Source organism: Sorex araneus, chromosome 2 (assembly GCF_027595985.1).
Source record: "Sorex araneus isolate mSorAra2 chromosome 2, mSorAra2.pri, whole genome shotgun sequence".
Lineage (NCBI taxonomy): Eukaryota > Metazoa > Chordata > Mammalia > Eulipotyphla > Soricidae > Sorex > Sorex araneus.
In genome coordinates this window covers 166,689,820-166,715,553 of record NC_073303.1, presented here as the reverse complement: position 1 = coordinate 166,715,553, position 25,734 = coordinate 166,689,820, and the positions used below count along the sequence as shown (strand labels likewise).

The 25,734-nt window shown below is 34.4% G+C and overlaps 1 protein-coding gene across 2 annotated transcripts in view; it reads left to right on the top strand.

Moving 5' to 3' along the window:
- EPHA3 (EPH receptor A3) overlaps positions 1-25,734 on the top strand; it is a 369,048-nt gene that overhangs the window by 278,376 nt on the left and 64,938 nt on the right. For both annotated transcript variants that reach the window (XM_004607003.2, XM_055127750.1), the window contains 4 exons: positions 17,692-17,816; positions 19,209-19,371; positions 24,549-24,651; positions 25,367-25,434. In XM_004607003.2, coding sequence (XP_004607060.1) covers positions 17,692-17,816; positions 19,209-19,371; positions 24,549-24,651; positions 25,367-25,434 — 459 coding nt within the window. The remainder of the gene's footprint in view (positions 1-17,691; positions 17,817-19,208; positions 19,372-24,548; positions 24,652-25,366; positions 25,435-25,734) is intronic.

The window sequence follows — 25,734 nt, the reverse complement described above, 5'->3', positions numbered from 1 at the left end:
TCAGTAAAAGCTTTCTTGTAATCACCTAATGCTCCACGTCTCAATCTGTATTTAATGTGTTTTTTAATATATACATATATATGTCTCCTTTGTGCAAAATTCTACTTCACAGAGTAGGTAGAAATGACTGCACAGTTTAAGTTTAAGAAGAGAACTCCCAGAATGACCACCAACTGGGAGCTCTTTGGCACTATTGTGGCAACATGGGAAGATGCTATTGTTCACAACATCAACAAGGAATACAGTTGACTGGTTCAGCGCCTCCATGACTAAGGGAGGAGTGCTGACAGTGAGAAAGTCACAAACAGACGCCTGTCTTCGGAAACTCTCGAGCTCATTCACCAACCTGGTTTGGCACAAGACTCAGGCAATCACAAGCTAATGTCCCAGCTCGAAAAGCTGTGCAGAGAAGCGATGAAGGAAGACCTCAAAGAAAGAAGAGCATCAGTGTTGGCTGATGTGGCAGAAGCCAGGAAAGTTATTCAAAACACTCTCCTGTCCTTCACCAACTATAAGGCCAAGATAATTGTCCTCCAACGTCCTGATCGATTTATCACATCTTCCAAAAGGGCAATGGAGAGGATTATTCATGACTTCTACTCGGATCTTTCCAACAATCACGTGCACCTGCCCACATAACAAATTCTGAAGGATGGATATGTCTTCCCAACGTTCTCCCTTCAAAATCCGACATGCCATTTCATCAGTAAAGACTCGTACAGTACAGCACCCGGTGCAAACAAAGTCAGACCGGAACACCTGAAGAATCTGCTGCCAATACTCATCAATACACTGGCTCGGCTCTTCACACACTACCTGTCTGGATGCAAGTTTCTGTCCCAGTGGAACTAAAGCAGGACCATTCTGTTGTACAAGAAGGGAGACATCCATGACATAAGCAACTTTCACCCAATCTGCCTGTTGCACGTCATCTACAAGTTGTTCACTCATGTCATTCTGAATAGAATAGGCAGAACACTAGATGAAGGACAACAATGTGATCCAGTTTCCAAAAAGGATTCAGCACAATCGATCATATCCACACGGTGACCAAGCTCATTGAAGTTTTGAGAGTTCAAGATGCCGCTCTGACTAATGTTCATCGATTTAAAGAAGGCTTTTGATTCTTTTGAGACTGAAATGGTCATTGAATCCCTAGCCAAACAGGGCGTTCAAACTCAGTACATCAAGATCGTCTGCAAGCTATATTATGAATTCACCACCAGGATCTCACTATTCTACAAGGAAGTGATCATTGACCTAAAGAGAGGGGTTCGGCAGGGTGATACCATTTCACTGAAACTCTTCAGGGCCACCCTCGAGAATGTCATGCGACTACTGGAATGGGAAGGAATGGGAGTGAAGATAGATGGTCAGCAAATCCACCACCTCAGCTTCACTGATGGCATTGTTGTAATAACACCAAACATTAGCCAATTGCTACAAATGCTGGCCGACTTCAACCATGAGTGTGGAAAGGTCAGACTGCAGCTGAATCTCAGCAAAACAAAGTTCATGAAAAACAAACTAGTCCCTGACATTTCATTTGCTCTCAAGGGAACGAATGCAGCAGCTATGTGTACCTGGGTCAAGAACTCAACACGAGGAATGATTTGGCTCCAGAACTGTGCAGAAGGAAGAGAGCAGTGTGGAACGCCTTCAAGAGTGTCGAAGAAGTGGCTAAGGTATGAAGAAGAATGTCTGGCTCTGGGCACACCTTTTTGACTCCACCATTCTTCCTGCACTAACATATACCTCAGAGACCTGGGTCCTAAGCAAACAGATGTGAATGCTATTCTGGTATCCCAAAGAGGAATCCAAAGAGCTATGTTTGGAGTATCACGTTTCACTCAAGTGAGAAAAGGAATTCTGAGTTCCGACCTCCGTTGACAATCAAGAATCAGGGGCACTGTCTCATTTGCCAAGGCATAAAACATCAGATGGGCTGGACACATGATATGATTTATAGACGACCGCTGACTTTGAGCTGTTACCAACTGGATTCCAAGGGACGTCAAAAGACCGCATGGCTGCCCACCTATGAGATGGTCAGACTTCGTCACAACCCTGAACAAAAGATTTGAAGCTCTTTGTGTTCCTGGAGCGAGCAGATACCACTGGGCTACACTAGCACTCGACAGGGACAAATGGAAGCCATACTGAAGCCGGCTCAAGCAAATTGAAGATCAACAGGATGGCAAGTGACAAGTGACATATATATAAATGAAACGAATCTTAATATTATATAGGCTATCTGCAACTAACTATGCATAGGATGCTTTACAGTAAATGCAAATTTTAATAGGATTTTCTTTCCACATGTGCCCATTTAAAAATTTTATACATTGCTTAAATCCAATACCTGGCCTTAAAGGATTCTTATTTCAAGAGTTCCCTTTGAGAGTACTTCACCTAGACATTAGAGCTGCTGCCCCAACCAACCTCCACTCCAATCAGTTTGACAGTCAGTTAATTCCAAGGATAACAAGGAATAAAAGCACCTTACTTCAACCATCCAGGAAAGCAGCAATATACGTAAATCCATAAATGCACATATGAAAACCAACTGTTAGTCTCATGCAATATAAAAAGGATAGGAAAATGCAGTCGTGCTTGGAGAATGGGCTGCCAGACTCTTCCGACCTCAAGTTTGTTTTGCCTCTAGCATTTTTCCTTCACTTTTTTCCCCTGCTAGGTGCATTTTGAAGGAAATTTAACTTGAAAAGCATGCTTCTAAAGCTAAACCACAGACTGTGCTCTGTGAATAATAACGATTTTTGCCTTATTGTTTTTCAGTTCCAGAAGAAATCTGACAGACCAGGCAAATCGCAAGCTCTAATGTCTAGATAATGGGTCCGCATAGACTCATTTTCAACAACAAGCCTATAAATTTGAGCAAATTTACATAGAAAATGTTCCAATTATCTGAATATAGTTGGTTTTATTAACGGTATCCTTTTATTATAATTTTATTTAGGTGTGTTTTACATATCATGGGATCCACCCATTTCAAACTGACATTTCAGTAACTTTACTAACTTATTGATTAATGCAGTCATCATATTAATTTGCTTTTGAATATTGATATTTCCCAAGTAAGTAATGGTGATGAACAAATCACTGAAATGAAAAAAAAATTAATATGTATTTAATTTAGGACTCTCATATTGAATTTATTTTTCATAAATAAAACTCAATACTAAGTAACTTTAGTTCATAACTTTGGAAATGAATGCTTCAAACTTTTCCATCTTATTTAAAAAAAGCCTGGTTCTTTTGTATAAAAATAAAATTTGTATAGCTATGTATATAAACTCTTATATAAAGTAACAACTATTTTCTTTTAGCTAATGGGAATTAGATGCATAATAGTCTAAATACAGGTTAAAATACAAGATCCTTAACAGAAACAAGTATTGCTACATTTGTATCTGTGTATGTTTCTTTTTAGCTTGATTTCTGCTATACAAAAATGGAAGAGCTTAAGGTTACTTTTTTCCTAATGTGCTAAAAATTTTATGGTTAATATAAAAATTAATCAACTCCAGATCTCAAAATTATAAGGTTGAGTAGACCAAGTTTACATAATTGCAAAAATATGTATTGATGCTTTTGTTCTTTTTTAATTTGGATGGGCTTGAGAGCTAGAATTGCTCCAAAATTTACGGTTAGGTAAAAAGGTATCTGACAAAAATTCTTTAGATAAATTAATACTGTGCCTGGAACTAAAGAGGTCAAGCCCCAGGCATCATGGCTATTAAGCATCCAGTACTCTGCTTCTGTCATTTTCCCTCTCATTTATGCTCGCATTCTTAAGAATTCCTGTTTGTGGGAAATAAAATGTAATTTAGTGCAGCAAATATTTGCATTTCTTAATTACGTGATATGGCACAGAGGAGGGAGTCTAGGACAAAAGAGGCTGGGAAGTATTCCTAAGTGCAAGCATGGACAATGCTGATTTTACAGCCGCAATAGAAAATTTACAGGCATGATTGCTTTTGGAAACTTTGTATTTGCTGGTGTTTTTTTATTTTATGAATATGTGAATATATCCAAATAGACATGCTTTACAGCTATATCTTTAAGCAATATAGACTATAGGAAATTTATAATGACAACCTTTATATTTTTTCATTTCTTATTTATTGAATTTAACTGGGGATTGATTATATAATAGGATTGGAATACAGATTTTGTGAATACATAGACTGAATAATAAAAAATTTATAATTATCAACTACATTTCACTTTTTCTCACTCAAAAAATTTTGACTGATTTCTTTGAATTAGCAAAAACTACCGTGTCCTTCAAGAGTATATCTACAGTATAAATATAATTGTATAATTGAGAAAACACAGAAGAGTATCTACTCAAAAATATTGTTTAGTTTAAAATGAAACATTTATTACAAATAGTGGGCCATCAAAAATGTTCCCTTTTTTTTAATATTTCCACGTAATTTTTTCAAGCCAATAGGTATTATTTACCATATTTGAGTAAACTGGATAACTCTGAGCTGATTTTGAAAATCTGATTTCCAAATGTTTGACTAGTTTCCTCAGATTTCCTGCCATGGGACATACTTTCATTTCCTTAAAGGAAGGACACAGCCTACTTTCTAAAGAGGACCTCCCTTGCTGCTTCAGTCACCATATGCCAAGCAGACTTTCTCAACATTTGTGTTCTGCTTCCACAGACGTGGTCAACAATATTTAGATGCAACACATATTTCTATGTTGTACATGAGAGTTTTTTTTATGTTCGAGAGGAATGATGGACTATAAAAATTCATGATTCATAAAATAGTGAGGAATACAGTATTGCTCACTCATGCATGTGAGTGCTGACATAAGCACAATTCGTATTCCTTCAGGAGTAAATCAATTCCTCATTCATCCTTGAAATACTTGAATGAGTATAAAATTATTATAGGATCACCCTGTATCTATAAAAGATATGAATGAGTGTGTGATTTGTATTCCAAAGTTTGACACTCTATTAAGTTTGTCTGTATCACTATTAAAATCCCATATCTGATACCACAATGTTTATAAGCAATGCCCTTAAGACCAGAATTAACATAACTTTACTATCATTTCTCTTATTTTCTCCTCTTGTACAAATAAATAATTCAATAATAACTGGAAAAGTCATTCATCTTACACCTCAATGATACCAACTAGATAAGTGACATAGCTTATTAGCACTGTAGCACTGTAGTACTGTCATCCGATTGTTCATGGATTTGCTCAAGTGGGCCCCAATAAGGTCTCCATTGTGAGACTTGTTACTGTTTTTGGCATATTGAATATGCCATGGGTAGCTTGACAGGCTTTGCCATGCAGACAGGATACTCTCGGTAGCTTGCCGGGCTCTCCGAGAGGGACAAAGGAATCAATCCTAGGTTAGCCGCGTGCAAGGCAAACACCCTACCCACTATGTTATTGCTCCAGTCCATAGCTTATTACAATAACATAGCTTATTATTTAGTGCAAATATATTACTGTTTATTACTGATTAAAATCACATGAGTAATCAGAGAGCCTTAACAGCAGTAAGTCATAGGTATATAACTACCTTTCCCTTAATAGGTTCAATCTGTGCATTATCGAAGCTAATGTAGGCATATACTCTTATGGTTAATTGCAAGTTCTTAATATCAAAGATACTATGTCTATGAGTTTGAAGAGAGTGAGACAAAAACAGTATTATAGCAACTGTCTGTGATTACCTGTATTTTTTTTCATTTTAGTTCAAAAGTATAATTTTTTCAGACTAGTTTTCCTAGTAATATCTATATTTCTTTATTGATTTCTTTATTTTTAATTAAATCAAGTGAGACACACAGTTACAAAGTTGTTCATGATTGGGTTTCAGTTCCAACAGCCTGTCCCTTCATCAGCACATTTCCCACCACCAGTGTCTTTACTTTCTTCCCTCCACCTCTATGGAATGTCCTCTCTCTCTCTCTCTTGTCTCTCTCTCTCTCTCTCTCCCTCTCCCTCCCTCTCTCTTGTTGTCTAGAAGAGGATGTTGAGTCAAATGAGACAGTATTCCGTTTCCAAAGAGGATTAAATTATAGTTCTTCTTCACTTCTATAGGTAATCAGAAGTCAGCAAGTCCTGTGAAAGAGTTGGTTCCATTCAGTATGTGCTGTAATATGGCAGTTCTACCCTTGATTAACCCTGAATCAGAACAAACTTATTACCTCATCTGTCACTGTCACTGTCACTGCCATCCCTTTGTTCACCAATTGCTCAAGCCAGCACCAGTAACATCTCCATTCATCTCTGCTGTGTGCTAGGGTAGCCCAATGGCGTCTGCTCACTCCAGGAACAAGAAGAGCACATTGTTGTTACTGTTACTGTTTTGGCATAACAAATACATCATGGATAGCTTGCCAAGCTCTTCAAGAGGGATGGAGGCTTTGGAGGCGGCCTCTAATTGTCCTTACAGATTAGAGGACAATTGTTACCTCAGGACAATTATTAGCTCATCAGACTTAAAAATAGTCAAATAAAGCTCATAATGTGATTATCTTGGTTTTAACTAAAATTTATTCTGCATTCATTTAAGCTTGATTTTCTACCATCATCTATTTCTTACTCCCTTGTTGCTATTACCTCCACTAGGCAACTGCTCCGCTTCCTGCAAGCCTTTTATACCAAAATGACAGTAGATGTAAGTCTAGCTTTTCACAAGGTTTCATATTTAGAAATTTAAATTAATTGCCAACTTCAGTTTATTTGTATTGGTTTATTTTATGGAAATCAACAAACTAATACAATGACCACACTATTATTAAAAACAATCCTAGATTGGTAGGAAACTTTGGCTTCAAAATTCCATCAGAGCAAATTTTCTAACCATAGCACAGTGGGTAGGACATTCGCCTTGCATGCGACCCATCCAGGGTCGATTCCTCTATCCCTCTTGGAAAGCCCGGCAAGCTACTGAGAATATCCCGCCCACATGGTAGAGCCTGGCAAGCTACCCATGGCATATTCAGTATGCCAAAAACAGTAACAACAAGTCTCACAATGGAGACGTTACAGGGGCCTGCTCAAGCAAATCGATGAACAATGGGATGACAGTGCTACAGTGCTACAGAAGCTAGGGACATATGATAACTTTTAAAATGTCAAAATTAAAAATATTATTGTGACTTGGGGCTGGAGAGATAGCACAGCGGGTAGGGTGTTTGCCTTGCACGCAGCCGACCCAGGTTCAAATCCCAGCATCCCATATGGTCCCCTGAGCATGGCCAGGGGTAATTCCTGAGTGCAGAGCCAGGAGTAACCCCTGTGCATTGCCAGGTATGATCCAAAAAGCAAAAAAAAAAAAAAAAAAAAAAAAATTATTGTGACAAAAATTAGGCTGTTAATTCTGGAAATTTTATTTTGGGTCGCACCCAATAGCATCAAAACATACCCCTGATGCTGCACTCAGGGGTCACTCCTTGTGTGCTATATGGAGTGCCAAGATTAAACCTGACTTGGTCATATATATGGAATGTTACATTTCTCTAGCTCTTTTCTGGAAGTTTTAAGATATTTAAAAATATAATGCGAGGTATTTCTCAGAATACAAATTTGAATCTTATGGAGGTAAAAATTTATATTTTTAATGTAAATTATTTTATCTCTGGCAAGGAGTGGGGTTTTTGCTTGTTTATTTTTGTTTTTGAGTCATCTGCAATGGTCCTCAGGGCTTACTTCTTACTCTAAGCCTAGTTGCTATTCCTGGCAGGACTCAAAGTACTATATGAGATGCCGGGGATTAAACCTGTGTTAGTTGCATGCAAGGCAAGCACCTTCATTGCTATCCTATTTCTTTAGCCCTGGAAAACATTTTTCTAAATATAAGTTTAGGAACTATCTTAAAGTGCATAACATATATCTTCAGAAATAGAGCAAAACATTCAATATCTAAAATTAATTCATGTACTATTAAATGCCTGCCTAGGAATTTAAAAGTACTTGATATTTCCAGCATAATTGATAAAGGAAATGGATGACTAGAGGTAATTGAATTCCTATGGTCATGTGTGAAGAGTGAAAGACAATAGGTCAAAGAGACAGTACAAGGGGTGGTAGTCCATTCACAAGTAATATCTCACAGCAGCAGCATCAAATCATTAGTAAAAGAAAAAAATATTTTCTATTTCTTTCCATTTTGACAAGAGCAATGGTCACAGATTTGAGACAATATTTTATTGGTTTTGATTTGACATTCCAATAATGGACATTTTATTTCATGTGACTGTTGGTCACATATGTCTTTTGGGAAGAAAGACTCTTCAATCCATGTGAATCCATGTGCCCATTTTCTTTTTGGGTTATTTATGTTGATTAGTTTTATGAATTATGTATTTTTGATACTGATACCATGTTGAATGTCTGAGTTATGAATATATTCTCCTACTCAAGTAGCTGCCCTTTAATTTTTGAAGTAGCTACTTCAAAAATTAAGTTTGATAGGATCCTGTTTGCTTGCTTATTTATTTATTTATTATTTCCCTCTTGCTGGTGAAGTTGACTCCATAAAGAACACTTAACTAAGGATATTGCCAATGTCAATGAACTTATTTATTTCTTATTAATTTTTCTTATTAACATTAGTTCTTTTCTTATTAACATAATTTTTCTTATTAATATTAGCATTAGTTTTTGAATATTTAAATGTATATTTCTAATCAATTTTAAATTCAAAAAAATCTTAATGATATGAAGCATTGAATTTTCATTCTTTTTCTTGTAGCCCTATCGTGTTTCTTGAACCATTTGTTGAAGAGTCTTTTTTTTTTTTATTGAGCATTCTTAGTACTTTTATTATAAATAAGCTTTATTTCTAAGCTCTTGGTTTTTTTTTAAAATATCTGTCTCTGTGTTTAATCCTTATCTCCGTACTTTTTTAACTAACATTGCTCTGCAATTTAGTTTAAAGTCAGGGGTTATCGTACTTTCATTTAATCCCCCCACACACACATTTTCAGGATTGGTTTAACATTTTCTAAGGTTATAAAAAGTTTGGTATCATTTATTCTGCTTTCATAAAAAATAAGAAGAATCTTTGTAATTTTGTTAAGATAGGAATTATGTTGATCTGCATATTGCTTTAGGTTAGAAGTCAAGCCTTCTAATCTACCAGCAAATAACATATTTCCTATTTTTTGTGTTTAGCACTTTGAAAATAGCATCTCATTACTTTTAGGACATAGGTATTTCACTTTATTTCAAAGTTTATGTCTAAGTATTTTATTATTTTGATAGAATTATAATTGGGGTTCTTTTAAAAATCTTTCTTCAACCATGTGTAATCACTTATTTTAAAATAGTTTTTAGTGCGATATTTCTTCTTAAAGATAAAAGAGAAAATAATTTAAAAAATGAGTTAAAACACTGGATAAGCCACTTGTCCTGCATTCGAAGGCTTAAGTTTGATCCCTGAAGCAACGTAAGGACCCTTAAACATCACCAGTAGGGATGCCTGAGCACAGAGTCAAGAGTAAGCACTGTATTGCTGAGTGCAATTCCAAAACAAACCTTAGTTTGCTCCAATTTGAATTAGTTTCCCCTGTCAGAATTCTGTTTTAAATACATGCAAATGTGCTAATAATAGCAACCTCTTATGTTGAATTTAATCAGTATGGTTATTGTTCTGATTCCGTGAAAATGTATGATAGCAATAGAGAAATCACTAGCACGCATGAGGAATGTTTCAATAAATTATGAAAAGAAAAATTTCGAAATATGTGTGGTAACATCTCTTGATTCAATCTTCTATCAATATTTATCCTTGTGTTGTTCTTTGTTGAGATGGGAAATGAGATTAAGAACTGTAATGTGTCCTTCAATTTTAAAAATTATTCTAGGTTCTTCATTACTTGAGTTTAGAATTTTATGACATGTAGGCAAAGAAGTCTTAATTTTTGACTCAAGAGAGATTTGGGGGAGTTGGGAAATAGTATAAGGCTTGATCTGTATAGCTCGCATAGAGCCAACTCAGGTTTAATCCCGAGCACACATAATCCAAAGAGATTCACTGGATGTAGCTCTGCGAATCCCCAAGCACAATTGCAGGACCCAACAGCATCATATTTTTGGGCAATCATGTTCAATGGCTGTCTTGGATGGCCAAGAATTGTCACCCGTGGGCCTAAGTCTCCTGGGCACAGTTGGCAAGAATGAAATGATTTGGGAAGTTGCGCACAGTTGGGCACAGTTGGGCAGGAATAAATTAATTTTGGCAGCAATTTCTTCTATACTACTTGTGAGTAGAATATAATATTACAAATAAGTTGAATGTATTCAGAATATACTCAGAATTTGTTTTCAATATATGTCTTAGAATTTCTTTTTTCTCTAGGCACTCTTGGTTTAAATGAGAAAATTATTTTTTCCTTACTAAAGAAAATGAATGACTCAGTTTTATAGACATTGTCTTTTACTAAACTGTAATTTTATTTTAGCTTTAATTGTATCATTTTAGCAGCAAGAATTAGATAATTTTCCAGAGAAACTAACAATAATATAGATTTTATATATACATATACACATATATATGTGTACGTATACATGTATGCATATATATACATATACACACACACATATATATACATATATATATCGCAAGTTAAGCAAATGTTTAACTAGATTTTTTCAAGGTAGGGTTGATATTTGGTTTCCAGGACTTTCAGGAACTTACATTTTAGTGAGAAGATGTATTGATTAGAAATTATATAATTACAATATAATGCAATGAGATGATGAACAACCTTATCATGCTTCATAAAAAAGGAAGAAATTAAATGTCTATTGCCTATAGGACCCACAAAAAAATTATATGAGGTACTATTTTATTAATGGATTTCTGGTGTAATGAGTAAGATATTTTCAGGGCAAATAAAGCAATATTGTATGGTGCAAACAAGAACAGCATACACAGTTGTGGACAACAAACTTGGATCTTTAAAATTATAATTTTTAAAGTAGAATTATACAGGATAAAACTAGTATCTGTGTTGCAATAAAATAATTTATTTGCTTTTTATGTATTTTCTTTTTTGCTATGGGGAGGTTAAATAATAATGCATTACATTTTAAAATTGCATATTTAATTTTATCCCAGGTTTTCCCAAATGAGTGATAAGTAAGAGTATTTTGATATAAAGTTGATATATTATTTAAATTTATTATTATGAAAATATTGAGGGATTTATTAATAAAGCATATTTATACATCTTTAAAATGTTACATAATATAAACATATTTTCATCCATATTTTATTTAAAAGGTAATAAGGAAGGAGTAAAACTAATGAATTTATAGTTATTGATTTCTTATCATTATAGTTTAGGTAATATGTTGGCAATAGTATTAATATTTAGTATCTTGGCATACACAGTTCCATCACTTCAACACCACAAATGTTTTGAAGACTCTCTACCAATGACTTAAGTGTCATTTCTAGTACACCTTACCATTCTCTCCTCTTCTACCACCCCCTCAAATGTCTGGTGACCTCAATTTTTTAAAATAAAAAGACCAAATATTTGTCATCATTTATTACTGTCCATTCCCATTTTTTAGTTCCTTATGTACCACATATGTATGAGCTCATCTAGTCTTTATTCTTCTCCCGACTTCCTTCACATAACATGATGTCTTCCAGTTCTAGAAAAAGTAATTTGAGTTTATGTAAATTTGAAAGAGGGGAGGTCTAAGTTTTCATATATCTGATATATCTATGTATCTCAAAAGATCAAGAGGAAAATTCAATGCAGTTGATAAAAAGGCAGTAATTTTATATGGATAGGGCTAAGAAATTTGAATTAAGTTAAAAAATAATTATTAGGTTTCAGATACTGGAAGAAATTGAAATTCAGAGTTATTAGTGTGGGGACTATACAAATAAATATAACTTTTAGGCTGAAAAATAGTGCAGCTGGTAAATCACTTATCTTCAGTTTCGCAAACCTGGGTTGAGTTCAATCTCTACCACTATATATAGTCTCTTGAGGACAGAGGCAGAAATAAACCCTAAGCACAGCCAAGTGTTATACCAAAATAAGCAAAAACAATAAATATTACTCTGAAGTTTAAATTGGATAGATTATAACAAATCCAAGTTAACAAAGAGGGAGTGCTCGGTATGTCTCAATGACATAATGTTAATTCATGAAGAATGATTAATTGTGTGATTCAATAAGCCTCAATTCAATAAGTCCTGGGATCAAAAATAAGAATTTCCAGAAAACAGCAGTTTGAGGAAAATGGTCTATGGTGGTGAGATGGGAGCTATACATTGTGAATGATTATGCTAATTCAAACTCAAGATTATTCATGCACTTAATAGAATTGTTCCTTACTGGAAAAAAAAAAAAACACTGAAAAGGAAATGCTCATAAGGCATTTCAATGAATAGTACCGAAATAAGGGAGTAATGCTTTGAAAGTTGTGTCTGATTCAAAGAAAAAATGTTTCAACCATTTAGTGCATAATATTTTCCCATGGAGATAATTATTAAAAGCTCTGGCTCACTTACCACAAAAATACCGAGCCCTTCTTGCTATTGCTTTAACATGTCCAATCTCTAAACCACAGAGATACCTCAGAGGTTCATTAGAAATTCCCAAACCCAGAAGGAGGAAAGTCCCAATAAAAATGAATGAACCAAACCAAATCCTTAAGGAACTGAATTTTGAAGTTTGAACTTCCCAGTTTTATGGAAAGGTTAGCATTTTGTAGTGATAGTAACCATCGATTAAAATCATGATCATTTACATATTGAATACTGCCCATGTCTACCAGTAGATTTGGCTTGCAGAAGTTTCAAAAAGGGTGCAAATAATAATTGTGAACTATACAACTCCATTTATTAATTTGGTCCTTTTGCTTGGAAACCTTTTAAACTTAACCTTTTGGCTTTTCCATGATGACTTGTTCTGTTATTTTCTTAGATATAATCAATGATTCAGGTTACATTGAGAAATGGAATAAGTATTTCTCATGTTTCCAAATAAATGACTGAAATTAATCTGCAAACATTACAGCAAACATTACATGGTTTTTTTATTTGTTGTTGTTCTGGACTAGTCATGCATGAGTCAGAGAGTGTGATTACAATGACCTAGAACTTGAAAAAAAAAGATAATTGTTCAACTCTCAGTTTCCAGATAATTGTGTCTTTTAGAACAAAAATTGAAGAGATTTTTTGGGAACAGCTTTCATAAAAAACATATTATTAAATATCTGTCAGTCATTGTTATCCCGTTGCTCATTGATTTGCTAGAGTGGGTACCAGTAACGTCTCCATGTGAGACTTGTTACTGTTTTTGGCATATCGAATATGCCATGGGTAGCTTGCCAGGCTCTGCCTTTCGGGGAAGATACTCTTGGTAGCTTGCTGGCTCTGCAAGAGGGCCGGAGGAATCAAACCTGGGTTGGCCGAGTGCAAGGCAAATGCCCTACCTGCTGCGCTATCTCTCCAGCCCATTATTAAATACAGAATGAAAATATTTTTCCATAATCATGATCAAATAAAATTGATAAAATTGCTTGCAAGGGTCTAAAATAAATTCATGTTAATAAACAAGGAATGTTCAGTATGTCTCAATGACATAATGTGAGTTCATGAAGAATGATTAATTATGTGATTCCATAAGCCTCCTTTTCTCTACCAACCATCATTTTCTCATGTGTTTATATTATTTTAATTAATAAATTAATCATTTTTGGTGAAGCAATAACTTTTCTTATTGAAACTTATTTAGAACTCTATGAGGGCAGAAAGAGGGAGAAGTTCATGTTCAAGAGAAAACACACACTTCTCCAGTGTGGAATGAGGCAAACAAAGAAACAGAGAAACAAGGAAGCAGCTGTGTTCAAGGGAGAAGAACACTTACTTGAAGAGCAAGCCTATATTATTCAAAAAAAATGTTTCAATTAATCATTTTGACTGTTCCAAATATGTAACATTTTAAACTCACTTTTCCAATGGACACATCACAAAATAGCAAAAGTTAAGTGTGATTCTCCAAATATTCTTACCTTCTTAAATGTTTTGTTTATTTTTATTATTGGTTTATAATTTTTTATGCAAGGCTGCCCCATTGTCCTACTGACCAGCAGCATAAGTTTCACAGATGACTACTTAGTCATTAATCAACTTTTTTTCTATTAATAAAGGAGGCATGTTAGCAATCCATCATGGTTTGTGTATAAAAAGGTATCAGATTAAAACCTTGAGTTATTGGGGGGTTGTTCAACAGTATTCACTAATTTAATTTAAATATCATATTTTACTTGAGGAAATGTACGTCTTCAAACTTGGTAAATCTCACTGTAGTTGTTAACAGTTCTGTAGTTGTGTATATATTCCATGAAACAATCTCTAAAATCGCGAATTATTAAACATGCAAAATGAGAATAAATATACACATATGACATAGTTTCCAATCCCATGTTCATTTATTTAGACAAATATGTTTAAATAATTTGTATACATTTGGGAATGAATGCTTCTGTTTATTTTTTGATACCTGAAATAACCTGAAAGAACCATAATATGTTTCACTGTTTTTCATCAATTTTATTAATTATATTCCAGCATTGAGGAAGTTCAAATAAGTTATACTTTAAGATGAATTAAAACATGTTCTAATATTCTTTTAGAAGCATTGATACAGTGGAGTGCCCGAGGGATTTGTCTCCTTTGGCAATATGTTTTATAATGTCTTAAAATTATTTATTAGGGTACTGGAAAACAATTTATATTAATTATTTATTAATATTAAAATATTAATGAGCATTACCTAAATGTAACTGGATTACAGCTGGTGCACTGGATTGAAACTGCTGAAATGCAGCCAACACAAGGGGCGTGTATTAAAAAGAGCAGAACAAATGACTTAACATTGGTCTAAAAGCAGCAATCAGAAAAGGTTCATTTAACTTAGAGATGGCACAAGCTTCGAGCAATTGCCTCTACTTAAGTAAGTGTGGAATTACAAAAGGCTATTTATTACAGTCCAACAGGGTCTTACGGCTTGCTCAAAGAACTCCGAAGAATTTCAACTTACAAAGTTTTGCTCAATGCAGAAGTAGTGAAATTTGGACAGATCCTTCAAACTGCAGAAAACCTTTTATTACAAAGTTATAACAGTTCTCGTCTAAATGATTCCTTAAAATGATTTTTTTTAATCCTGCATTTTTAAGAAGAGATACTAAAACTGGCATTTTCTAAAATTTCTTTAACAGTATTTTTTAAATCTCATTTTATTGTTTTAAATTTTATTTAGTCACTTTGAATTACATGTTACTCATAATTGGGTTCATTCTATGTTTTGTCACCCATCTTTTTCACCAGTGTCCTCTTCCCTCCACCATTGCTATCCCCCCTTCCCTATTTGCCTCCCACATCCAGTCTGCCTTTATGAGAGGAGCTTTATTTAGTATTTTGTTTTACAGTATTGATAGTGTTTCTTACAGACTTCTTTAGTTCCCCTTCCTTCTCCTGGGTGAAAAACTTACCTTTATCATAATGGCAGCCTCGTCCCTGTCCTATCCCTCTTCCCCTCCAAGTAACATGCAGTTAAAATGTATTTTAACCATTAGAAAATAACCAACTTCACAGTACCATGAAGTGAATGCAGAATCTCCATATGTTTTCTAGGGAAGTAACACAAAACTAAGCTTCTTTGAAATGCTCCAAAAATTGTTTTTAACAACTTTAACTAGAATATTAAAATTGTTGTAGGAAGCTTCTGCAGAAAATTAATGGAATTTCTTGTTTTTTGTAAAGAGTAGAAAATTTCGTTTTAAAGACATTGGGACTACAATTTTTTTTTTTACTAGGAATTAGTAAATATATTTTTTCAAGAATTTAGATAAGTAAAAAAGAAAGTAAGAGTTACATCAGTTGTTTATAACTAAGAATTGTGTCTCCATCAATTCATTAAGATATTTGTCTTTGGGGCCACAACCCCAAAGTTCTCAGGGGTTTTTCTTTTGTCTGTACTCGGGAATTACTCCTGACAGCACTCAAGGGACCATATGGAATGCTTGGGATCAAACTTTGGTCAATGACAAGCGGGGCAAGCATCCTACCTGCTATATTCTCTCTCCATCCCCCAAAGTCATCATGTCTAAATTAAAGAAATATCCAATCAGCAAATAAGGAATTTTAGCTCCTTATTGGGGGAAATGCATACACATAGGATTTGTTAGTCTATGCTTTGAGACTAATTTAATAGAAAATAGGTGCTTTATTTTTTAATCGAGGAAATCAATCAATCATTATACTTAATTTTATTTTTAAAATTTTGGCATATTTTGTGTTTTGTAGTTTGTTTTACTGAATGGAATTGGGGCAGACTACCAATGAACTCCAGAGCAAGATGTTTGGGTTCATCAAAATTGTCTAGAGTTTGATTTGAAACTGGAAGCATATTGACAAAGCGCATGCAGTTTTGGTTTTAGCAAGATTTAACATAGCATATCATTTAAAACATATTTACTCTTCTGTTAGAAATGAAGGTGACATAATGGTATCAAATGCAGGGGCTGGAGTGATAGCACAGCGGGTAGGGCGTTTGCCTTTCACGCGGCCGACCTGGGTTTGATTCCCAGCATCCCATATGGTCCCCTGAGCACTGCCAGGGGTAATTCCTGAGTGCAGAGCCAGGAATAACCCCTGTGCATCGCCGGGTGTGACCCAAAAAGCAAAAAAAAAAATGGTATCAAATACAAAATACTTTCTTATTGCATGATTTTGTTAATACTGTCTTAAATAACAAATACAGAATCACCATCCACTATGAAACTTCAAAATATATCTAGATAGTTGTGACACAGTTTATTTGCTGACACCTCGTTCCATAAAGTACTAAAAAATAAGTGCTTATGTGAGGGGTTAGAGAGATAGTCTATGGGGCTAAGCTTATCTTTGCTTGTAGAAGTCCCAGGTTGGATCCCATCACCACACAGTTCCCTGGTCAATACTGGGAATGAATCCAAATACTGAACCTGAAATTGTCCCCCAAGCACAGCTGCATATAGACTCCAAACAAAAATAAAGAAATGAAAATGTTAAAGCAGAACGTGTTGTTTCCTAATCTATTTTTTTATTTATGAATTCATTTTTGTAAGAAGTTAAGACCTACCATAATACATCCTAAGTCCTATCTATTTCACAATGCTCTGTTATTGTTACCTCTAAATATCAAGGGACTCTGTGCATAATGGATTCCAGTTCTCATACTGAGTTTCATATGAAAATGTTATCAAGGAGCTAAAGAATCTGGCATTAATAACATTGCAACATTATAACAAATAGGTAGTGCTGATGTTTTGTTCTTTTAAGAATATATCAAATATATTTCATTGCTTACATTATGGTAGCAGATTGAAAACATCTGCTCACTTGCCACTAGTCCACCAGCAGCTGAAAATCTCAGTTCATTTTCCATAGGGCTGTATGTACCAGGGCTATAATCCAGCTGCTGAGAGTTGATATGGGGCCAGATTAATACTCAAGAGTCTTTGAAATGGAAATAGTACCTGCTTGCCAAAGGCTAGAATGATGATAGACTCCATTTGCTTGTCCCCTTCTTTCTTTTCTCACTCTACCATCTCCCTACCTGGCTAATTTGCCTCCTCCCATCATCCTCTCTCATTCTCTTTTGACAGCTCCATCACCAGTCATGACAATTAAGAAGGATCGAACATCCAGAAACAGTATCTCTTTATCCTGGCAAGAACCGGAACACCCTAATGGGATTATATTGGACTACGAGGTCAAGTACTATGAAAAGGTGAGGAGATGATATTAGATGTTTAAGAGCTGGGGTGTAGGGAGGGAGATTCTGTCTCAAAAACTGTTCTCTTACAAAGAAGTCAATGAACTAAAACTAGGAATAACAGTTCAAAACCAGGAAGCAGTGGAATTACATTGAATGCTGATAATGTTTTTATATTTAGGTGTGAAGAAGGGTTTAAAAATCTTAATTGAGGGGCAAGAGGTAGACCACAGTGGCTTAGGTGCTTGCCTTACTCATGGCTGACCCAGGTTTGATGGGTTCCAGGATCCTACCAGGAGTGTTTCCTGAATAAAACCAAAGCCAGAAGTAACCCCTGAGAACCAACAGGTGTGGCCAAAAGCAAGAAAATTTAAAAAATAAAAATTTTACTCTAATATCTTCTATAATAACATTGGTGAGTCACAGGCAATATTTCACACCCACCGGAATTCAACTAATTATGGCATTAGAAATTTTATTCATATTCTTCTACATTTGATGCTGCTACTGCTCTGCTAACTATTTTACAGTATTCCCCAAACCTATTGATAATGTTTTATTAGTTAATTGCTTTAAAGCTTATTTCAAGAACTTCACATTTCACATGAATTTTATTCCATACAGAACACTGAACTAACCAGCAGAACCATTGTATTATCATACTGATAAGATGCTTTTTTATTTTGTCAAAGAAAACATTGATGTGAAAGAGAGAACATAAGTTTGCCTCATCATAAAATTTTATTTTAGTAATGTAATAATAAAAAATATACACAATGGATTTATAAGTAATATTTGGGTGATATTTTATTAAGTTTCACTAATTTGTTTCTAGTTATACATTAAAATTAGGCATAAATATAAAACATATATTTAGCTTTTTAATTTCTCATTGGATATCTTGGTTTTATAACTCCTAATTTGAACACAGTATACTTGTGTGTCTGCTATAGTTTACAAAGCATTTTGAAGTGAATTTTAAATAAAAGATAAACTTATAAAGCACTTTGTTTTTATTTTATTAGGGTACAATAAATAGTTTAGGTTACAAAGGACACAGTTGTAATTATTTTGTTCATGTATATATTGCACACACATATATTTATTTGGTCATATCCAATGATGCTGTTAGCTCTGTGCTCAGGAGCTACTTCTGGTGGTCTTCAAGGGACCATATGGAATGCCAGGGATGTATGCCCCAGTCAGTTCCATGCAAGGCAAAGGCCCTACCTGCTATACTTTAACACTTGCCACAAAACTATTATATTTAAAGAGTGAAATTACAGTTGCATTTTTGTTAGTCTTATATGCTTAATTGAGTTGGCTTTGTGTTGATCACTCTTTGATCATTTGATAGTGTTGTTAAGATATGCTTTTAACGTGACTTTTTTTTTTTTTTACCTAAAGCAGGAGCAAGAGACAAGTTATACCATCCTGAGAGCAAGAAGTACTAATGTTACCATCAGTAGCCTCAAACCCGATACCACATACGTATTCCAAATTCGAGCTCGAACAGCAGCTGGATATGGGACCAACAGTCGCAAGTTTGAGTTTGAAACTAGCCCAGACTGTATGTATTATTTCATTTTAAGGGAGAGGGTTGTTGCAAGAAACTATTCGATAATCTATTCTCATTCTCTTCCAAGTCTTATCTAAGCATAATACCTTAAGAGTATACTTGGGACAATTGACAGTTTGTATAGTACTTGTTCATGTGTCTGTGCTTCTGAGTGTATTGTTTATAATATTTTTCTTTTCAATAACAAGTTTATTTAAGGGGTCGGAGGAGGGTTCTAGATCACCCTTGGCCCCAGAGTATAAGAAGGGCAAAGACAGAGATGGAAAAAAATGAGAAGAAAGAAATAGGAAGCAATAGAGAATCGGGGTCAAGAGGATCAGAATACATTGGTAGAGTTAGAAGTGGTATAGCTAAATGTATACAGCCACAAAGACAACACTTTAAACAAGAGATCCAAACTATAACAACCAAACTTAAAAGCGTGCCTGCCAATGTGACATGCAGGGGTGGAGTAGTTGGGTTAGGAGGGAAGCTGGGAACCCTGGTGGAGGGAAGAAGACACTAATGGTGGGATTGGTGCTGGAACATAATACGTCTAAAACCCAACTATAAATAACTCTGTAAATCATGACACTTTAATAAAATAAAATAACAAAAACAGAACATGATTGTAAAAGAAGAAAAATGCAAGTATATTCTAATGCCCATAATTTCAGATTCTGTACAAGCCATAAATTGTTTTGAGGAAAATTATTTGATATGATGTTAAAACTATTAGCATAAATATGTTGACTTCATTGCTCGGTTAGGTGAACTACAAAAAATATCCTGCTCATTCATTATCATATTAATTTTATTTTAATCACCAACACATTCAATTTTGTATAACTTGAAAATGAAGAATTTTATTAATCTTGACTTAGAGTCTTACACACATTTACAGATACTTTATTCTCATTTGTTTGACCTCAAATTTGACAAAAATTGATCTAATACTAGCAAACATTTTTCAGTAATATTTTGACTGTTCTAACTAGCCATTTTTTCCTGGTTTCTAAATGCATTAATTTTTTAAAAAATATCTTGTTCATGATATAAAATCACAGTATTATTATTTTATGCACAAATTTTTTACCTGATATAAACATCCAGGATTAGTTAAAATGTACTTAATATATTTAGATACCCATTTTAAGCAAAATTTTTAGAATGATTAGAATTACTGCTCATAATGCCAAACTGAAATTTCTGAATAGTATTGGGATCCTAGTGTTTCCTAAAGTCATTGTTTCTCACCCAAAACATGGACATCCTAGGAATAGAATGCTGCCATTCTGAATCACACAACTCTATGTTTTTCAAAACTTTTCCTAATCTTTCTGTGAATGAATAAATATGGAGAAACCATTTGCTGAAGACAGGGAGATAAAGTGATGAAAAATGTCATGGAAATCTATATGAACCTTATTTAAAGCAAAGCAAAATACAACTTCATTTTACCATGAATTTTTCTAAACCATTTTAGTAATGTTTAAGTGGTACAAAGAATGTATTTCATTTTAAATTATTACAGATTTTCCTTTTTTTTGCAAGTTTTTAATGGCTATCTGAAGTGGCAGCAACAAAATTTACATTGAATCTAGCAAGAAGTGTCTCAAATAGCAAATAAAATAAGCAAATGTGTATCATATCCTGTGGCATACTGAGGGCAAAGTGGTCAGTTTGCCCTAAGCATTGATTATGTTGATATGTATTTGGAACATCAGTCAAATCATGGCTGTGTTCTAAATTATCACTTGACCCAGTTAGATAAGTAAAATTGAAAAATCAACAAAAAAATCCAAAATTGAGCTGTGATTCCAGATTTACCACAGATATGGCTGTGGTAGTGGTTAGGACTCTCAAACTTTTAATAATATTTTAGTGTCTCAGGATTTAAAATCTTTATTAAAAAAACAGAGGGTCAAAGATTTTTTGCCAGATACGTTTTATATTTTACATGCTGCTACTCATTCCAACAAAGCAGATGAAAGGAGTATATAGAAAGAAAAATATGAACTTCAAAAGAAAAGAATTGCTCTCTAAAATATCTAGTTGCATAGCTTGACTTTTGGGAAAAAAAATAGTTTAAAACAACTGCTTCACCACAGAACTTTTTCTAACTTTAAACTTTTGAGGGAATCAGAGAAATAGTCTAGTGGGAGCTCCAATCTCACACGCAGCCAACTGATTCAACCCCCTGAACTATATATGTTCCCTCAGCATGCCAGTAGTGATCTCTGAGCACAGAGCAAGTAATGAGCCCTGTGAATCACAGGGTATGTCCTAACACCCTCCATCTTTGTTTCCCCCAAAGGGAAAAAAAATAAGATATATAGAAAAAAAGAGCATAAGATTCAGAGGCCTTTTAGAATAAAAGTTGCATCCACCAAAATCAGAGTACAAGTTGGGAAAGCAAAACCTTCAGAGGATAAACACTGATTCCTAAGATAAGTGGGTTTTTGTTGTTGTTGTTTTGCTAGAAAATGGTTTGCATAATATGGTAGTAGAAGAAATGCATTGTAGCCCAAGAATAACCTGGGCAAGACACTTCATACTCACTCTGTGTTCTCCTAACCAAAAATTTGTTAAGTTTACTGTGTACAGGTCAATAGGAATTCTATGTTGAGAAAGTTGATCATTGTTTGTAAAGTATAAAGTATGTTACATTGTATTGCAGGTCACAAGGGTGACTGTGTTGTGTGATATTTAAATAAATGGTACATGATTTAAATATCTAGGGTATTTCAGAGAAGAAAAAATAACATGGAATAAAAAACATTGGGGATTGGAGAATTCCTCTGAATATTACCTACAGTATTAGTCCTAGGGGACATATATTTCATACTCTTCAAATTGTTGCATTCTCTTTTCATAATCTTAATGAGTATGTAAACAGAAACATTAGTCTCTTGTGGTCTGTATTAGTGGACATTAAGATGGCCTGACAAAAGGTAGACAGGCATCATTGTAGAGAAAAATGGACGTGCTAATTTGACGTATTAAACGTTGTGTTCTGAGAGCTTTGTTGAAATACTATTATACTTTTAAAACAACATCAATTCATAGATATACCAGTCAATAGAAATAGGAAATTATCATTATTTTAAATTACTAATCAAAATCCTGTTATGGGAAGTAAACATTAAAATTAAATTATAAGGGCTTGATAGAGAGAAATACCTTTGAAAGGTAAAATGGAGAGATGAAAAAATGAGAAATAAGCAGTGCCATAGGCTGAGGTGCAGGTCAAACATATATGCAGAAAAGAGAAAGAAAAACAGCAGACAACAGTACACACATGGAGGGATCTTTCCAAAGGAATGGGGGATACTCAGAATGGATATTGTCTCTAAGAGGATCCTGCATTGATTAGAGATGGCCTTTCTCCAGTCTACTTGCCTGAAATCACTGTAACGAATGTGACATCTTTGTGTAAACGGAGATGCAGCAACTGGAAACTGTCTGGACAACGGAGTGCCCAGAGCAGACACTCCACAACTGCCACACCTATATGAACAAACATTTGTTGGGAGTAAAGAATAGATTTCCAAAGCCATTTATAAAAACGATGTCCTGTGATAGTCTGTGGTCTTCTTTATCAAATGCTTTAAAAAATTTTAAGAGCCAATCTGCCATGCTTCTTTACTCCATCTTTTGTTTGTTTGAGGATTGCACCAAGTGGTACTCAGAGTTTACTCTTGGCTCTGTGCTCAGGGAGCACGCCTGAAAGGGTTCAAGAGACCATATGTTGAACCCAAATTGAACCCTCATTGGTCACATGCAAAGCAAGCGCCTATCCCCTTTACTATCACTCCAGCCCCACTTATAGAACTTTTGGAATATTCAGGTAGAAAAAGATCCTAACTGGCTCTGCTACAGAATTTGTATTTTATCCTGAAAATGATGCATAATCCTGAAGAAAAAAATTATGCATAAGCATAGAAATGATCAAAATCATGGCATAGAATGAATAATCTGCAGATCAGTTAAAAGATTGGTGAGACATACATAGAGGCATTCGAGGATTTCTAGTGATAATACAGATGAGAAACAAGGCATCAACACAGATTTATGAGAAATCAGTGATTTCTGTACACAAAATGATCAAGAAAAGGAGAGGAGAAAATAACCTCATATTTATGGTTTTCATACATCATATTTGCTCCGGAATCAGCAGCATCACCACTAAAAGTTTAGAACAGTTGCAAAATCTCAGTTCCCAATCTAGACTGACTGGTAGAAATTTTCAAAAAGTACCACTTACTCTGTATAACCATTAAACTTAAAGCTAAACTTAAAGAACAGTAACAGTGTCTGCAAAAAGAATTAGCTAATAAATAGTCTATATGTCTCGTTTGCTACTACCCATCTACAGTACTGTGTCATGAAATATGATACCTATTATTATAGATAATTTACAAATCAATGTGACTATGAAAAAATACTTTTATAGTCATTCAATTCTGCATTTTATATGCATCTATCTGCCACACAATTTTTTTTATTATTTTATAAGGATTAAAAAACATGAAGTCATTTTAAGCTCCTAAATTAATGGCGGATCAGATTAAGTTTGTGGCCAATTTCTTGTCAGGAAAATGAATGAATGGTAGCACCATCTACAACTTAGAAAAAACCAAAGAGATGAACAATTGATATATATGGAGCATAATAGAACAATAAACATACTGAAATTTTATATATATGTACAGTTATATATGTATGCCTATATATGCATTATATTTAATTTTGTATATTTGTATAAATAATGCATATACATAAAATATTTCTATACATAAAGTTATATATTTGTATAAATATGTGTATGTATATTTAGGATGATTTTATAAGCCCATTTTTGGATACTCTACCTAATTTCCAGTTCTGTGGCTAATTTTGTTTTAGTGAGTTTCTTAGTGCCAAGGAGGACACTGAAAAGCATATTTCACAGAGTTGTACTCAAATAGTGTTTGATTTGTCTTTTAACAAGACTACTTCATCATACGAGAGAGAACGTTTTGATTTTTATACTAACTGAATCATTCTTTTTTACGCTGTGTCAGACGTCATGTTAGTCAGTCCATGTTAGTGAGAGCAGAATAAATATGACTTCATTAAATGAACCTTCTGTGTATAATGTGTTAATGCCTGTTCTTTTCTTAATTTTTTTCTCTTCACCCTCACAGCTTTCTCCATCTCCGGTGAAAACAGCCAAGTGGTAATGATAGCCATTTCAGCGGCAGTAGCAATAATTCTCCTCACAGTTGTAACTTACGTTTTGATTGGGAGGTGAGTTCACAGTTGGCTTTACGACTTATTTTCATTATTTCTTTGCTTGCTCTCCTTGATTGCTACTAAAATCTGAAGAGGGTGGTAAATAAAACATTTTAACAAGTAGATTGCCTCCACACAGTTTCTAGATCCTTCTACTTTCCGTCCCTCTTAACTGGTTCTCCAACTTGATTTTTTTCCCTCTTTTCATTAAATTTCTGCCTTTGGTCTCCAACACTTCTCCTTTTTGACATCACTTCTATTTTTTTTTTACTTACTTTTGTTTTCTTCTAATTATCCCCACACTCTTCAAGTATACTGCAGATTTCCCTGACACTCTCACACGGAACACTGGTAACACTGCACAGCACTAATCACTCACAATGGAGACTTGCCCCTTCATTCATTCTAACAGCAGTCATTTTCAAAAATACTATAAACACATTCTAAGGCCATTATAAAAACTGAACCTAAGGGGCTTGCACAGTGGGGAAGCAATTCTGCATGTCTCCTCATTAGGCAGCTTTCCAGGGTCCCAAGAGAAAGAGGATTTCTATAGAGAATTTAGAAAATATGAAGTCATTAAACTTCCACCAAAGCATTTAATTGAGGAAAATGTTTCTCTCTCTCTCTCTCTCTCTCTCTCTCTCTCCTTGTATACTATGAGCATAGAGAACTGTTTTAAGTATATTTTCTTTATGGCTTTTTATTTTCTTTCTTGATTTACCTCTAGGTTCTGTGGCTACAACAAGTCAAAACATGGTGCAGATGATAAAAGACTTCATTTTGGGAATGGCCATTGTAAGTTTTCACCTTGTTTTTGTTTGTCTTTTGGTTTGACTGTTTATTTTAGTTTTAGCAGTTGTTGATTTATAATTGGAGAACCTCCTCCTGATGAAGAGAATTCAAAAGTGATTTTTTGAGAGGAATAGTCAACAAATGAATTTTTTTTAAAACAGAGAAGAAAATTTATAATTCTGCATTAAGCAATTTTTATATGGCCACATGTCAGCACACTTTAGCTAACATAGGTAACCTGTGGTTTATATTCAGATAATGCACATGATGGGGTGTATATACTATTGCCGCTCTGCGTGGCTG